Raw genomic sequence first — 18,270 nt, forward strand, 5'->3', positions numbered from 1 at the left:
GTATCAGGCTTTTCTGCTCTCCCACCATTAGGATTGATGATGGAACCCTGTGGTCCTTAATGCATGCCAAATGATGGGCACCTGGAGTAGGGTGTGGGCATGTGTAGGTGGGTACACCTGGGCTGAGAGACTGGGTTTATAAGGGCGGCATCACGGGGACACCAGGAGAGCAAAGGAAGAGAACGAGAATGAGAGAGAGCAGAATGAAAGAGCAAGAGAAGAAGCAGAACCAGCGGAGGCCACCAGAGACCACCGGGGATCCCAGAAAGAGTTAAGACTTGCTGGGCCTCCCAGCCCCCCAGCAACCCTGCCTGCCATGTACTTGGTAAATCCCAAGAAAAGCCTGAAAAAGCCACCGAGGGCTCCTAGTCTCCCTCTTTTACCCCATCTGCTCAGATCATAGAAATCCTGCACTGTGCCTTCCTGCTCCTACAGATGTCTTTGGTTTTGGTATCACAGTAATGGTGGTGGTCTCTCATAAAATGTCTTTGGAAACTTTTTCTCTTTCTCAGTTTTTTTTTTTATATCAGCATGAGAAAGATATTAGTTAGCCCCCTGGTTGTAATAAATTAGAAGAGGTGTGTAGAGATTGTATCAGAATCATCTGGATACCTTAAAATATACTATTCAACTACCCAATATGTAGTTTGTTTGAATGGGAGGTGTGATTTCAATATACTATATTTCTCTCTTTTTCTTTCTGTACCTGCCACTCCCATTTCTAGTACTCTTTTCCCTAGTGGATTACTATTAACTTTAGGTATGGGATAGGGGACTAGAACTGGAGAAAGATGATTACCATATACCATACTTATTTTTTTTTTCCATTTCTGTGACTGGGTTCCTACCTCTACATCTTTAGTCTCTTGTTAAGAACCATTACTGTAGATTTAGAATGGAATGCTGTGACCTGACAGATTGAGGTTGGAATATCAGATCTGAGAGTATGGGTATAGGAGATTGTTGATTGGGTGAGCTAAGGTGAACTCATAAATAAGCCGAGGAGAGGACTAGTGTCAGTTATTATTGAATCTAAGTTTGAGATTAAAATATGGATTTCAAAACTTTTCTCTTTAATGAGCTGTAATGAGCTTCATTTTTAGACCTAGTTTTTTTTTTTTTTTTTAAGATTTATTTGTTTATTTATACAAGAAGTCGGGTATAGGCCAGATGCGCGGGAGGGTGAGAGGATTCACCAGAGACAGAACAGGCAACAGAACAGGCAGACTGATGGAATACACTGCTAAGGGGAGTGGCAGGCGAGACAGGAGAGGTCTGCTTCACTATGTGGGACCCTCGCTGGCTGGCTAGGATTGAACCGGTGCTGCAGAGTCTGCAGACAGCTTCACAGCGTGGTGCTCAACCGCTGGGCACCAGGGGAGGCCAGACCCAGTGTTTTTTGATAGCATTAACATTCTAGTTATCTACTTTGCAATTAAATCTCTTAGGGATAATGTTTTCCTTGTGTTGTATGTAACTCCTTTTTTTTGTTTTTTGAAGATATTTGTGTTTTTGCTTGCATGAAAATGTCTTTGTAGCTTCTCCTTTTTTGGTTCTTGTTTTTAAGTAGGTGAGGGGAATGAGAAAGGTTAGATTTTTCCTGAGCATGTATAAATTTGAAATGATTTGTGCTTATATTTACTCTCTTATCATTGTTAATGTTTGCTTTAAGAGCATATCTTTGTTTTAAATGAAAATGTGTCTGTTTCTAAATAGCTGTGACTTAGGGAACTTAGCCTAATTAGGAATGAAAAAATAGTTTATGTCATTTGTTAAAGTTTGCCTATTAGTTGCAGTTTGGTACCAGGAATATGTTTCTTTAAATGACCTAGTTTTCTGGTCCTATTTTCACCTATCATCATGTAGATTCTGCATGATTTCATGATCATGAATTACATTCCTAAGTAATTTCATTGTATATTCTAAGTTTTGCTAAATTGACTGTTATTTTTTTTGTTCATTTAAAGTTTGAAATGCTTACTGGTACTCTGCCATTTCAAGGTAAAGACAGAAATGAGACCATGAATATGATATTAAAGTAAGTCTAACACTATTTTTTGCTTTGGGAAAAATTCCTTGTTTTCAGTCTTGAGAAACTTGTGATTTTAAATTGATATTCACAAAAGGCTGTTTTATGAAGTGTTATAGTCCCTTCTCTTACTATATATGGGACATTGTTTGCCTTTGTGAAAGCATTTTCTAAAATTATTTTTTGAAAATTGTCAATTTAGTATTCTGGCTATATTTAAATTAAATTTTCTAAAATCTTCTTTTCCAGAGCAAAACTTGGAATGCCTCAGTTTCTTAGTACTGAAGCACAAAGTCTGCTAAGAATGTTATTCAAAAGGAATCCAGCAAATAGATTGGGTATTGTTTATTGTCTTCACTTTCATAATACTAAACTGCATGCTTTTGGGAGAGTGATTATAACTTCATATTATCTGACTTAAGTACATTATTGACTGCTATATAATTATACATAGAAAAATTTCAATTGTATTTTTCATTGAGGTAGCAAACATTGGTATGCAACACAGTATGTAATTCAAAGTTACAGGTTCATACCTCTTCAAATATGTGTGACCTCATCACATACTCCACCAAAGCCCCCATAGACATCTGCCATAGTCATTGGGCCACCTGCATATTTGACTCCTCATACTTCCTTCCCCCTGTAGTAGCCTTAATCCTACAGTCAGATTTCTAGTGTTCGTTTTGTTTGTTCCTTTGTTTTCTACATTTCACATAGTGAAATCATATGGTGTTTGTCTTTCTCTTTCTGACTTACTTTTTGCTTAGCATTACCCCCTTCATTTCCTTCCATGTTATCCCAAGTCACAAGATTTCATCCCTTTTTATATAGCTGAGTAGTATTCTATTGTTTACGTGTACAACATCTTTATTATCTACTTATCTTCATGGTGGAGGGGTGCTTAGGTTGTTTCCATTATTGGCTATTATAAATGGTGCTGCCATGAACATAGACATGCATATATCCCTTTGAGTTAGTAATTGTTTTACATTATTTGCATAAATATTAGAAGTATAATTCCTAGATCATATGGGAGATCTATTTTTAATATTTTGAGAAATCTCCATACTGTTTTCAGTGGGTATTGAACCAATCTACATTCCTACCAAAAGCGCATGAGAGTACCTAGCTAATACTTGTTTCATACCCTAACCAACATTTGTTCTTTCTGTTCTTTTTGCTTTGAAATGTGAGGTAATATCTCATTGTAGTTTTGATTTGCATTTCCCTGGTAATACATAATGAAGAGTACTTTTTATGTCTGTTGGCTGTCTGAATTCTTCATAGAAGTGTCTATTTTGCCTTTCTGCCCATTTTTGTTTGGGCTATTTGTTTTCTTTTGTCTTGGGTTTTATGAGTTCTTAGTAGTTCTGGGTATCACTACCTTTTCAAATATGTGATGTACAAATATTTTCTCCCATTCTGTACTTTGTCTTTTCTTTTCAATGATAGGTTTATTTTGCTGTGCAGAATACTTTTAATTTGATGTACTCACATTTATTGTTTTGTTCTTTCCCTTGCTGTTGGAGTGGAGTCTCCAAAGGCATTTCTGAAGCCAGTATGATCAAGTGCTTTGTCTGTTTCTTTTTATATATTTTATGGTTTCAGTTCTTAAATCCAACTCTTTAATCCCTGTTGAATTAATTTTTGTGTGTAATGTGATCAAATGGTCTAGTTTCATTATTTTGCATAAGGTTGTTTACTTTTCCCAGCCCCATTTGTTGACAAGTCTTTTCTTTCACCGTTGTATACTCATGTTTTCTTTGGTGTAGAATAACTGTCCATATAAGTGTGGGTTAATTCTAAGTTCTCAATTCTATTCAATTGTTCTGGTGTCTTCTTTAATTTCAGTAGTGTGCTGTTTTGATTACTATAGCCTTGTTGTAAATTTAAAGTCTGGGTGTATGATACCTCCATCCTTATTTTCATTTTACTTTGGATATGTCGAGTCTTTGGGGGTTCCATTAAGATTTCATTAATTTTGTTCTGTTTGAGGAATATCATTGAAACTTTGGCAGGAATTTAATTGAATCTGTTTATTGCTTTGGATAAGAGGAATATATTAGAAATTGAATCTTTTCCAATACATTAATCAGAATATCTTCTAATTTTTTGTATCTTTTACTTCTTTTAATAATGTCTAACCATCTTAAGTTTATTTGTAGTTATTTCTTTTTGATTCAGTAATAAGTATATGGAATTATTTTCTTGATTTCTTTCTTTTCCAGTTCATTTTCATACAGGAGTGCAACCAATTCTTGTATTTTGTAGCCTGACAATTTACTATACTGAAAGTTTCTAATATTTTTTTTCTTCAGTGCCATGTTTGGGGTTTTCTGTGCATATTATCATGTCATCTACAAGTAATGAAGTTTTGTTTCCTGTTTCCCAATTGGAATTTCTTTTATATCTTTGTATCGACTAATTGGTCTAGCTAGGATTTCCAATACTATCTTAAAAGTAATGGTTAAAGTGGACCTCCTGGGCCTCCCTGGTGGTGCAGTGGGTTGAGCACCGTGCTGTGAAGCTATCCGCAGCCTCTGTAGCAAGGGTTTGATTCCCGGCCAGCCAGGGAGAAACCCATATGGCACATGGCGCAGCAGACCTCTCCTGCTCTGCCTGTTGCTGCCCTCAGCAGAGTCTTTTGGTCCCTCTGCCTGTTCTGCTCCCTGCTCTATCTCTGGTGAATTCTCTCACCCCCCTGCGCCTCTGACCTGTGCCTCAGTTCTTGTATAAATAAATATATCTTTAAAAAAAAAAAAGGTCAACAAAACTTAAAAAAAAAATAAAGTGGACATCCTGACCTTAGAGGAAAAGCTTTCAGTTTTACACCATTGAGTATGATGTTAACTGTGTGTTTTTTATTATATGGCTTTTATTATATTAAGACACATTCCATCTATCCCCATTTTTTAAGTTTTCATCATAAATGATGAATCTTATGAAATGCTTTCACTGCATCCATTCATATTATCATGTGATTTTTATCTTTTCTTTTGTTGATGTGGTGAATTTCATTGCTTCATTTTGCTTATGTTGAGCCATTGTTGCATCCCTGGAATAAATTTCACTTGGTCATGATGTATGTTCATTTTAATGTATTGAATTTGTTGGCTAAGATTTTGTTGAGGATTTTTGGATCTGTTTTCATCAGAGATATTGGTTCGTAGTTTTCTTTTTCTGTGATATTCTTTTTTAAAAAAAAATAAGATTTATTTATTTATACAAACACTGGGTACAGTCAGAAGCGCAGGAGGATGAGAGAATTCACCAGAGCAGGGAACAGAACAGGCAGACCAATGAAACACACTCCTGAGGGGAGCAGCGGTTGCGGCAGGAGAGGTCTGCGCGCCATGTGGGACCGTCACCAGTGGCCAGGGATTGAACCGGCACTGCAGAAGCTGCGGGCAGCTTCGCAGCCCAGTGATCAACCACTGCACCACCGGGGAGGCCCTTCTGTGATATTCTTTTCTGCTTTTGGTATCAGAGTAATGTTAGTCTCGTAAAATATGTTTGCTGACATTCCTCTTCCTCAGTTATTTGTATACTTTTCTTTTGAGGTATCATTGTTTTACAATACCGTATATGATTCAGAAAGATAGAATTACACCTTTTAAGATATACTTTACATACCACACACACCACAAAGGCACCTGTATTCCTCTGTGATAGTCCATTTTGACCTCTCAGACCTTTGCTTTCCACCCTCCCCCTCTCCAACTTGTAAGGTCAGTTTTGCAGTGAGATTCTATGTTTTACTTTTGGTTTGGGTTGTTTTACTCCTTAGTTTGTTTCTTTGTGTTCTTTTTTTGTGTCTTTGTGTTTCCTTCTGAATTATTTCACTTAGCGTAATAATCCCTGCTGGTTCAATGCATGTTGTCACAAATAACAACAATGCATCTTTTTTTTATATAGTAGTATGTATAGATTCCATTATATCTTTATTTGTCTTTGGGCAGTTAAATTGCTTCCGTAGCTTGGCTGCTATACATACTACTGTAATGAACATAGGCATAAATATATCCTATTGAGTTAGTGATTTTACATTCTTCAGGTAAATACCTAGGAATGGAATTGCTGGATCATACAGTAGAGCTCTATGGAGGTTTCTCAAAATATGATATGATTCCCATCCCCAGACCTTTAGAAGAGTTTGAGAAAGATAGTTATCAGTTCATGTTTGAAAGTTTGGTTCAACTTACTACTGAAACCGTCTCATACTGGGCTTTTGTTGTTTTGGACACTCTTGATTACCTTTTCAATTTTATTGGTTGTAATTGGTATGTTCAGGTTTACTATTTCTTCCTGATTCAGTTTCGGAAGGCTCTAAGCACCTAAGAATTTCTCAATTTCTTATAGTTTATCCAATTTATTGCATATAGATATTCATAATAGTCTCATCATATTCTATTTCTGAGGTGTCTTTTGTAACTTCTACTTAATTTTTTATTCTATTTATTAGAGTTCACACCCTTTTTTTTTTCTTTTGAGCCTACCTAGACATTTGTCCATTGTTTCTTATTTTCTCAATAAAATAGCTTTTGGGTTCATGGATCTTTTGCACTTTTATTTCCTTTTCATTTATTTCTGCTCTAATTTTATTATTTCTTTGCTTACACTGACTGTTTTTGTTTGTTTATTTTCTAATTCTTTAAGTTTCTGTATGTAAGTATTTCAGTAAACTTTCTTAGGTTCATGATTTAAAAATGGAGTGGTCTAGTTATTCAAAATCTCTGTTTATTATATCATTGTGTATATCATATGGATTATCTCTTTTGAAATAATTCACAGAATACCTTCTAATATAGTAAAGCAAACCTTTTAGTTATTTGAAAATAGATATTTTCTACTTTCCAGTTTTCTTCCAGTTAAATAATGTGTCCATAACTATTCGGGTTCATAACCTGGATCTAGGTATCATTCTCTTGTCCTGTTGATTTACTTGTGTTGAAATTTCACTCTGTTTTTTTGTGCTTTTTGGTTTTACATGTAAGTACACCTTCATAATTTTAATTATAAAGAAAAAAATGTACTTAAGTTTTAATATTAAACATGATTTTGATTTGATTCAGAAGGTACTTCATTATTTCTTGATACCCAATGTGAGTCAATATGAACATCAGTTTTTTCTATCATATTAAAATGACAATACTGATTAATAAAATACTAGATAAGAATTCATAAACTTTCACTTCAAGGAATCTATGTAATATGTGTACTCTTGTTTATAGATAACAACTTTAAATGCAGGTGGAATGATCAAAATAATTATACCAATAAAAAAATCTTTCCATTTTCATAGGTTCAGAAGGAGTTGAGGATATCAAAAGACATCTTTTTTTTGCAAATATTGACTGGAATGTAAGTTCAATAGAAATGTTCCTATCCTTGATAGGAACAAAAGCACTGATGAATAAATAATCATATATGGAGTTTTGGAGTTTGCTGATAAATGTAACCTATGTAGTTTATATTTAGTATGAAATTTTAGGTATAGCATGCTATGGAAGTTACCTTGAACCAGTAGATGGGTGGATAATAGTAATTAAAGTTTAATGATAATTTGTTCAATTTTTTGTGTTAAATATGGTTAATATTCTCCCCTATTCTAGGTTGGGGAATGTGGAAGAGAAAGTCAAAAGAGGATGAATTATGAGGCAGATTTTTATAGAAAAATTTTTCTAAAGAATCTAAGATATTTAATTTCAACTGTTTCTTCATCATGTGTTAGAACAAATTAAATTTGCTGAAAAGTGAATATCTTTGTACAGGTATTTCTCTAAGTTTGGAGATGACATAAAAAAAGAAACTGAAATTCTGCTAAGTCATGTATACAGTTTTTTTTTTAATATTGCAACTTCCAGACTAATACAATTTCCATAGAAAGGTCGATTTTTTGTCATTTATTTTACAACATCGTTTTATATATTTTATGTACTTATTTTATTAATCATCGTAGGTAAGCATTTTTGGTTATCTTTGGTATTAGTTTTGAAAATTTTTCAAAAGGAAAAATATCACTTTGATTTCTAGGGTAGATAGATATACAAAGCTAGTATTCTTAGACCAAATCATTATTTCCTCTGCTTTGTAGAACAAGTTTCAAAAAGCATATATTTTTATAATTTTTTTTACCATAGTAAAATTGCAACATAGCATAAGCTATTCATGTTAATACCTAAAAAGGCTACTCAGTGGACATGTTGCATGGGAGTCTGCCCTTTGTCATATCTGTGTGCATTCCTTTCTTGGTGTCATTGTGTCACTTTTTTTCCCTAATACTTAGCTAGGTGAAATGGAAGTTATCCCCCCTCCCACTGTTCTTATATCTAAATAGTTTCTGTTCACTGTTCTTAATTAAAATAACAATGGAGTGGCATATTTACATATTAAAATAAATGAAAATCCCTTTAAAGTAATTCTCTATTAATTTTCCCCCACCATGGGATTGTGAGCTTTTCAGTAGTTTTCCCCAGAAAAAGTAAATTTTCTATATTGTAAGATTTTTTTTTTTTGTATTACTTTGATGTCAAGAACATAACTTAGGAAATTTTTGTTAGACAAGATTAAATATTTTAATACTATAAAAAGAGCCCTAAACATGCATTCAATGCCTGCTTTTATGTGAAAACAAATTATTTAAGATGAAATAATGTGCTTCTAAAGATAATTTGTTTATTTTGAAATTCTTGATTGGTATTATTTCAGCATGGTAACAGTGTGATATATTCTGTGTGTTTATTTTACCAGTGAGAATTCAAGTCACATTTTGATAACCAAAATTGAAAATTATTACTCCTTGTGAATGGAACATGTAGCATCACTGCTGTGTTTCCTGGTCTCAGTTGATTCTTTACATTACCCCTCAAGTTTTTAAAATTTATTTAAAATATATCTGAAACTTGTTGAAGTGTAACTTATGAAATTATGAGTATTCCAATAAGGCCTGTGAATATTATGTTCTGCTTTCTCTTGGAAAGTATAACAATTTTTAAAGTGTTAGTATGTTTTTGTATTATCTCGTTGTTTCTTCTAGAAATTATATAAAAGAGAAGTTCAACCTCCTTTCAAACCTGCTTCTGGAAAACCTGATGATACTTTTTGTTTTGATCCTGAATTCACTGCAAAAACACCTAAAGGTAACACATGTTTATATATAACATCAGGGCTTTTATCCAGTTACATGGTTAAAAAAATAAACTACCTTCTTAAGTAAAAACTAAAACTAAACTTATGTTTGTGGAGGATTGGTTTGCTCTTAATGGAAATGGGGATTCTATATACATTACTTAGGCACCTATGAAGTAGAGGCTTTAAATGGAAATAATTTTCAAAGGAGTAGGACATAGGGTAAGGGTAGAAATTGCTTATGTTTCTTGTTTTAAAAATATTTTGACATGCAGGTAGTTTAGATTGGGGGAGTAGGAGATACAGCATGAGATATTTTACTCTCTTAATAATTTACTTTTAGCACCATCTGTTTCATACATTCATTGAGCAAATATTGAATATCTATTATGTACTTATCAGTGCAGAAGCAGCAATGAACAGAACAAAAATTGTAATCCACGTCCAGTTTGTTTAATGTAAGGAGACTTAATATACTGTAAATCAAATACATAATAAAGTATTTCTTATAGTGGCATTTTATGGTTTCCTTTGTGTTCAAAGAAATGCTGACATTTTGCATCATATAAGTCTATGTAGTTCTAATTAAGTATAATTATTTGGACATTAGATTCTCCTGGTTTGCCAGCCAGTGCTAATGCTCATCAGCTCTTCAAAGGATTCAGCTTTGTTGCAACTTCTATTGCAGAAGAATATAAAATCACTCCAATCACAAGTGCAAATGTATTACCAGTCATTCAGGTACATTCCACTTAGATTATTCAATTTATTTTGTGTTATTTAAAAGTTTTTATTAAGCACATATTTTAAATGCTCAATGGGGAATTTGCTCATTTTATTTTAATATTATTTAATATTTCCCCTCCACCTTCCTTTATTTCCTTTTATCCCTTTCCTTCCTCCCTCCCTCTGAACCTCAGAGCCTTCAAGACGATTTTGATGTCCACTGATTTTTGAAGATTTTTTATTACATTATTTTTTATTACATTATTGATTGTTATGCTATGTAAATGTCTAGTATTTGTTTTTGTCCTTTTGACATGCTCTGCTACACATAATTCTCTCAAATTCCCTCCTTTTGTCAAAGACTTTAAAATGCCTTTGTTAATATAAATTATATAATTTTGTTGCAAATAGCTGCATTGCATTCTTATGCCTATATAATAATCCATGTTGTGTATATACTGTGTCGTCTTGTCTTGATCAACTCATACGTTAATGGACATTTAGGCTGCTTCCATGTTGAAGCTATTGTAATTAATATTGCTATAAACATTGTGGAACATCCAGTTTTTATATTTAATTTTTAATTAATTATTTTAATTGAGGTTGCATTAGAGTATCCCCATCAGGTATTACCATCATAGTGCACCCACCATCAACTCACCCATACTCCACCACCACAGACCATTATGCTTACCTCTGTCTCTGTTCTTTTTCCACCCCCACACCTCCCCCCTTGTTGTCTCAGTTCTGTAGTCAACTATCAAGGGTTAATTTTTAGCTTGTCTTTATCTGACTATTAATTTAGTTACTTTACATTCCATATATTGGTGACACCCTCCAGTATTTATATTTATACTTCTGATTTAATTCACTTAGCATTATCTTTTCCAGCTCCATCCATGTTGCTACAAATGACATTAATTCATCTTTTTTGATCACTGAGTAATACTCCACTGTGTATATTTACCATATCTTCTTGATCCACTCATCTGTTTTGGGGCACTTAGGTTGTTTCCATAGTTCAGTGATAAACAGTGCTGCAATAAACATGGGAGTGCTAGTTTCCTTTCAAATTAGTAGTTTTGAATTTTTTGGATAGATGCTTAGGAGTGGAATTACTGGGTTGAATGGCAGACCCATGTTTAATGTTTTGAGAAAACTTTATGCTGCTTTTCATAAGGGCTGAACCATTTTGCATTCCCATCAACAGTGTAGGAAGGTTTCCTGTTCTCCATATCCTCACCAGCATTTGTTTCTGGTCTTTTTAATATGGACCATTCTCACAGGTATGAGACTGGTATATCATTGTGGCCTTGATTTTCATTTTTCTATTACTAAGTGATTGTGAACATTTTTTCATGTGTCTGTTGTTCATTCTAATGTATTCTTTGGAGAGATGTTCATTTAGTTCTTTTGCCCATTTTTGATTGTATTATTTCTTTTGTTTTTGTAGGATTTTATGAATTCTTTGTATATCTTTGATATCAGTGCTTTCTCAGATGTATGGTATACATATACTTGCTCTCATTTAATAGGGTGTCTTTTCAATTTAGTTATGGTTTCTTTCATTGTGCAGAAGCTTTTTAGTTTGATATCGTCCCAGCTATTTATGTTCTTTTTGTTTTGTTTTGTTTTCTTTGCTGCTGTTAGGCATATGGGTTTTTGTGTTGACTGTTCATTTGCTTTGTATATACACCCAAGAGTGGTATTGCAGTCATCTGGTAATTACATTGTTTTTAAGGTATTTAGATTGATTCCATAATGATTTTACCATTTTATCCCACCAACAGTGTAACAATTTTCCATTATCTCTACATCCTCTCCAACACTTACTGTTGGAGGTCATCTTAATATATTCAATTCTCAAGGGTTTGATATAGTATCTCATTGTAGTTTTAGCCTGAGTTTCTCTTATCAGTGACAATGAATACTTTTTCATGTCTTCTGGCCTTCTAGATATCCTCATTGGTGAATTGTATGTTTATATTGGTTGTCCATTTATAAATTAGGTTGTTTATTATTGAATTATATGGGCTTGTTTATATATGTTGTATATTAATACCTAATCAGTTATATATTGTGTGAATATTTACTCCCCTTCAATAGGTGTCCTTTTAATTGGCTTGCGTTTTCATTTACTATATAGAAACTTTTTAACTTGAGGTAATCTCAATTATTTATTTTTGTTCTTAATTCCATTGCTATAGGGATTGGGTCGCCAAAAGTATTTTATCGTTGATGACATGGGACGTATCGCTAATGTTTTCTTCTGTGTATTTTATTGTTGCACATGTTATATCTAAATCTTTGATCCATTTGAATTTTATTTTGTTTATGAGGTTAGCAGGGGGTCCACCTTCATTCTTCTAGGTTTGGCTTTCCAGTTTTCTCAGTGCCATGTATTAAAGATACTGTCATTTCCCCATTTTGTGTTCATAGCTGCTTTATCATAGATAAAGTGCTGGTATGTACATGGATTTATTTCTGGCCTTTCAATTCTATTCCATCAATTCATGTATATACCCAGTACCATACTGTTTTTAGTATACTTGCTTTATAAAAGTTTAAGTTAGATAATATAATACTTCCAATTCTCCCCTTATTCCCCCTGAGGATTTCTCTTGCAATGTGAGTTTTTTTGTGGTTCCATATAAATTTCAATATTCTTTGTTCAACTTTTTAGAAAAATATTGCTGGTATTTTGATGGGGATTACAATAAATTATGTATCCTTTCAGTCAGGATAGTCATTTTGAATATATTGAACCATGAGCATGAGATATCCTACCATCTCCTTATTTGACTAAGTACTTTAGTAGTATCATGTAGGCCATGTTTTAAAGGTCTTTTTCTTTTTTTAAGATTTATTTTTATTTATGTATAGAAAAACTGGGGTGTAGGCCAGAGGTACGAGGGTGATAGGATTTGCCAGAGACAATGGGGAGCAGAACAGGTGGCTATACTGAAATACAGTGCTGAGGGGAACAGTGGCCGAGATAGAGAGGTCTGCTTCACCATGTGGGTTAGCTCCCTGGCCAGGGATCAAACTCATGCTGCGGTCACTTGATAGTGCTGACACTATTTGCACCACCAGGAAGGCCCCTGGACTTTTGCCTTCTTAATTAGGTTGACTGCAAAATGTTTAATTATTTTCTAGGCAATTGTAGATGAAGTTATTTTCTTCATTTCTTTTGCTTCTTGTTCTTTGTGTGTAAGCTATGGGTTTTTATATGTTGATTTGTTTAACCTCCACTTAACTCTATTCATTTATTGTTTGTAGTAACTTTTTGATGGAGTGTTTTGCATTTTTTATATAATATGTCATCTGCAAATCTTAATAGTTTCACTTGCTCTTTTTTGACTTTATTGCCTGTGTTTTTCTGATAGCACTGGCCAAAATCTCTAGTACTAAATAAAACAGAAGTGGTGACAGTTGACATCATCGTTTTACTCCTGATCTTAGGGGGAAAACTTTCAGTTTTGCACCATTAAGTATATATTGGCTGTTGATTTGTGACATATGGCCTTTATTATATTGAGGTAGTTTTCTTCTTTTCACATCTTGTTTAGAGTTTTTTTCGTTAATGGGTGCTGAATCTTATAAAATACATTTTCTGCATCAATTTCTAGCATATTATTATCTTCTCTTATTTTATATGATATAATACATAGATTGATTTATCCATATAAAGGCATCTTTGAATCCCTTGTTAATCCCACTGGTCATGTTGAATAATCTTTATGATATACTATTGCATTAAATTCACTGGTATTTATTTAATTTTTGCATCATTGTACTTCAGGAATATTGTCTTATAATTTTCCTTTCTTTTTTTTTAAGATTTATTTATGATACAAGAACTGGGGTACAGGTCAGAGGTAGGAGGGGGTGATGAGAGGATTCACCAGAGACAGATTGGGGAACAGAATAGGCAGACTGACTGAAATACACTGTTGAGGGGAGCAGTGGGTGAGACAGGAGAGGTCTGCTGTGCCATGTGGGTAGCTCCCGGGCCACCCGAGGATCAAACTCGTGCTGCAGAGGCTGTAGATAGCTTCATAGTGCTGTGTTTAACCCCTGGCACCTCCAGGGAGACCCTATAATTTTCCTTTCTTGTGCTGTCTGATTTTGGTATTGGGTGATGCTGGCATCCTAAAATATATTAGGGAGCACTCCTTATTTTATTTTTGAAAAGTTTCAGCAAGGGCATTTAGTCTTATTTCAAGATTTGATAAAATTCATTCTTATTCCAGATTGCATGCTCTTAGTCAGGTTGTTCAATTCATTTATTCTTCCTGGTTTTGTCTTGGTAGATTATATTGATGTTGAAATTTGTCAATTTCTTTCTTTCTTTCTTTATTTATTTTTTATTATTAAATAATAAATTTTATTTTTATATTCCCCCATACAACTGCACATGCCCCATTCTGACCCCAATCCCTCCCCTCCCGGCCCCCACCCCCCAAAAACTGTCTCTGGTTCATAGTTTTTTGTTGATTTTGATTTTCACTTTCTTATAGTTATTCTTTTTCCTGATCCCTTATTTAAGTTTTCTAGATTCCTGCTATGAGTGAGACCATCCGGTATTTTTCTTTTTCTTTTTGGCTTATTTCGCTGAGCATGATCCCTTCCAACACCATCCATGTTGCTGCAAATTGCATGTGTTTATCTTTTTTGAATGCTGAGTAATATTCCATGGTATATATGTACCACATCTTCTTGATCCAGTCATCTATTTTTGGGCATTTGGGCTGTTTCCAAAGCTTAGCTATAGAAAATAGTGATGCTATAAACATAGGGGTGCAGGTGTTCTTTGGAATGGATGTTTCTGTGTCCTTTGGGTAAATACCTAGGAGTGGAATTGCTGGATCATATGGAAGCTCTATGTTTAGTAGGTCCAGAAATCTCCACACAGCTCTCCATAGTGGTTGGACCAGTTTGCATTCCCACCAACAGTGTAGAAGAGTTCCTTTTTCTCCACAACCTCGCCAACATTTGTTGTTGCTAGTTTTTTTAATATGTGCCATCTCACTGGTGTAAGATGGTATCTCATGGTAGTTTTGATTTGCATTTACCTGATGACAAGTGATGTTGAACATTTTTTCATATGTCTGTTGGCCATTTGCATTTCCTCTTCAAAGAAGTTTCTTTTCAGCTCTTCTGCCCATTTTTTGACTGGAGTATTTTCTTTATTGTTGTTGAGTCTCATCAGCTCTTTGCAGATTTTTGTGAACAGTCCTTTATCATTAGTGTTGGGTGCAAAAATGTTCTCCCAGTTGGTGGGGTTTTTCTTTATTTTTGTTATTGTCTCTTTTGCTGTGCAGAAGCTCTTTAATTTGATGTAGTCCCATCTGTTTATCTTTGCCTTCACTATCACTGCTTTGGGTGATGTGTCTGTAAAGATGTCTTTGATATGCAAATCACGTAGTGTTTCACCTATATTTCCTTCTATGTATTTTATGGTTTCAGGTCTTATGTCTAGTTCTTTAATCCATTTTGAGTTGATTTTTGTGTATGGTGTGAGGTAGTGGTCAAGCTTCATACTTTTGCATGTAGCAACCCAGTTTTCCCAGCACCATTTATTGAACAAACTTTCTTTGCTCCAATGCATAGCTTCATACTTTTGCATGTAGCAACCCAGTTTTCCCAGCACCATTTATTGAACAAACTTTCTTTGCTCCAATGCATAGTCTTTGCTCCTTTGTCAAAGATTAGTTGACCATAAATCTGTGGGTTTATTTCTGGATTTTCTATTCGATTCCATTGGTCTGTATGTCTGTTCTTGTTCCAATACCATGCAGTTTTGATGATTATGGCTTTGTAGTATAGTTTGAAGTCTGGGAGAGTGATGCCTCCATTCCCTTTTTTTTTCAGTAGAGCTTTGGCTATTCAGGGTTTTTGGTGATTCCATATGAATTTCATCAATAATTGTTCTATTTCTTTGAAGAATGACATTGAAATTTTGATTGGAATAGCATTGAATCTGTATATTGCTTTTGGAAGGATGGCCATTTTAATAATGTTTATTCTTCCAATCCATGAGCAGGGGATGTCTTTCCATTTCTTTGTGTCTTCTTCTATTTCTTTTAACAGTGTTTTATAATTTTCTTTGTATAGGTCCTTTACCTCTTTTGTTAGATTTATTCCCAAATATTTGATTTTTTTTTGTTTCGATAATAAAAGGGATGTTTTTTTTGATTTCTTCTTCTTCAGATTTATTGTTTGTGTATAGGAAGGCTACTGACTTTTGCGTGTTGATTTTGTATCCTGCCACTTTACTGAATTGATTGATAAGTTGAATTAGTTTTTCTGTGGAGTTTTTGGGGTTCTCTATGTATATTATCATATCATCTGCAAATAGTGATAGTTTGACTTCTTCTTTTCCTATTTGGATTCCTTGGATGTCTTTCTCTTGTCTTATTGCTCTGTCTAGGACTTCCAGTATTATATTGAAAAGCAGTGGTGAGAGTGGACATCCTTGTCTTGTTCCAGATATTAATGGAATTGCTTTCAGCTTTTCACCATTGAGGATGATACTGGCTGTTGGCTTGTCATAGATGGCCTTTATGATGTTGAGGTATGTTCCTTGTATCCCAAGAATTTCAAGGCTTTTATCATGAATGGGTGTTGCACTTTGTCAAAAGCTTTCTCAGCATCTATTGATATTATCATATGGTTTTTATATTTGTTTTTGTTGATGTGTTGGATAACGTTGATTGATTTTCGGATGTTAAACCATCCTTGTGTCCCTGGAATGAATCCTACTTGGTCGTGGTAAATTATTTTATGGATACATTGTTGGATTCTGATAGCTAAAATTTTGAGGGTTTTTGCATCAGTGTTCTTTAGGGAGATTGGCCTGTAGTTTTCCTTTTTTGTGTTGTCCTTATTCGGTTTTGGTATTAGTGTAATGTTGGCTTCATAGAACGTGTTTGGTATTGTCCCTTCCTTCTCAATTTTTTGGAAGAGTTTGTGAAGGATAGGCACTAATTCGTCTCTGAATGTTTGGTAGAATTCATTTGTAAATCCATCAGGTCCTGGGCTTTTGTTTTTGGGAAGGTTTTTGATTACCATTTCAATTTCGCTGCTTGTAATTGGTCTGTTTAGGTGTTCTATTTCTTCTTTATCTAGCTTTGGGTGATCCTAGAGTTGTAGGAATTTGTCCATCTCCTCTAGATTGTTGAACTTTTTTCCATTTAACTGTTCATAGTAGTTACTTACTATTCTTTTGATTTCTGCTGTGTCCGTTGTGATTTCTCCTCTTTCATTTATGATCCTGTGTATTTGTGCTTTCTCCCTTTTTTCCTTTGTGAGCCTAGCTAGGGGTTTGTCTATTTTATTGATTTTTTCAAAGAACCAGCTCTTGGTTTCATTGATCTTTTGGATTGTTTTTTTAGTTTCAATTTCATTTATTTCGGCTTTGGTTTTTATTATTTCTTTTCCTCTACTGGTTTTGGGGTTTTTTTGTTGTTCTTTTTCTAGATCTCTGAGCTTCGAGATTAGGTTGTTTCTTTGAGTTCTTTCTTGTTTTTGATGTGAGCTTCTATTGCTATATATTTTCCTCTTATTACTGCTTTTGCTGCATCCCATACATTTAGGATATTAGTGACGCCTTGTCATTCAATTCAAAGAATTTTTTAATTTCTTCTTTGATCTCCTCATTAGTCCAGTGGTCTTCCAGTAGTGTGGTTTTTAATCTCCATGAGGTAGGATAGTTCCTTGCCTTCTTTTTATGGTTTATTTCTAGTTTGATGCCTTCATGGTCAGAAAAAATGGTCGGTATGATTTCAATCTTGGTGTATCTGTTGATGTTTGTCTTGTGCCCCAGTATGTCATCGATCTTGGAGAATGATCCATGTGCGCTTGAGAAAAATGTGTACTCCGTTTTTTTTTTTTTTTTTTGGGTTTAGTGTTCTATAGATGTCTGTTAAGCCCAAATGCTCTTGGTCCTTATTTAGAGCTTTAGTTTCTTTACTTATTTTTTGTCTTGTTGATCTATCCATTGTTGATAGTGGTGTTTTGAAGTCTCCCAATACGTATGTGTTTTCTCTGATGTCTGTTTTCAAAGAGGACAACAGTTGTCTGATATATTTTGGTGCTCCTTTGTTTGGTGAGTATATGTTAATGAGTGTTATTTCTTCTTGAAGTATTGTCCCCTTGATCATAATGTAGTGACCATTGGGGTCTCTTTTTATCTTTTTGAGTTTGAAATCTGTTTTATCTGATATAAGTATAGCTGTTCCTGCTTTCTTTTTTGGTCCATTTGCTTGTAGGATTGTTTTCCATCCTTTAACTTTGAGTCTATTTTTATCTTTTGTAGCTAAATGTGTTTTCCTGGAGACAGCAAAAGGTTGGGTTTTGTTTCTTAATCCAGGCTGCAACTC

At 34.1% G+C, this 18,270-nt stretch overlaps 1 protein-coding gene across 3 annotated transcripts in view; it reads left to right on the plus strand.

Annotated features, from left to right (window-relative positions):
• The window catches only part of RPS6KA6 (ribosomal protein S6 kinase A6), a 189,932-nt gene that overhangs the window by 68,235 nt on the left and 103,427 nt on the right, over positions 1–18,270 (plus strand). For all 3 annotated transcript variants that reach the window (XM_037512225.2, XM_054695658.1, XM_037512226.2), the window contains 5 exons: positions 1,968–2,038; positions 2,279–2,367; positions 7,335–7,393; positions 9,069–9,171; positions 9,771–9,901. In XM_037512225.2, the coding sequence (XP_037368122.1) occupies positions 1,968–2,038; positions 2,279–2,367; positions 7,335–7,393; positions 9,069–9,171; positions 9,771–9,901 (453 nt within the window). The remainder of the gene's footprint in view (positions 1–1,967; positions 2,039–2,278; positions 2,368–7,334; positions 7,394–9,068; positions 9,172–9,770; positions 9,902–18,270) is intronic.

Source organism: Talpa occidentalis, unplaced genomic scaffold, assembly GCF_014898055.3.
Source record: "Talpa occidentalis isolate TD23 unplaced genomic scaffold, MPIMG_talOcc4v2.1 talOcc4.15, whole genome shotgun sequence".
NCBI classification, from domain to species: Eukaryota; Metazoa; Chordata; class Mammalia; order Eulipotyphla; family Talpidae; genus Talpa; species Talpa occidentalis.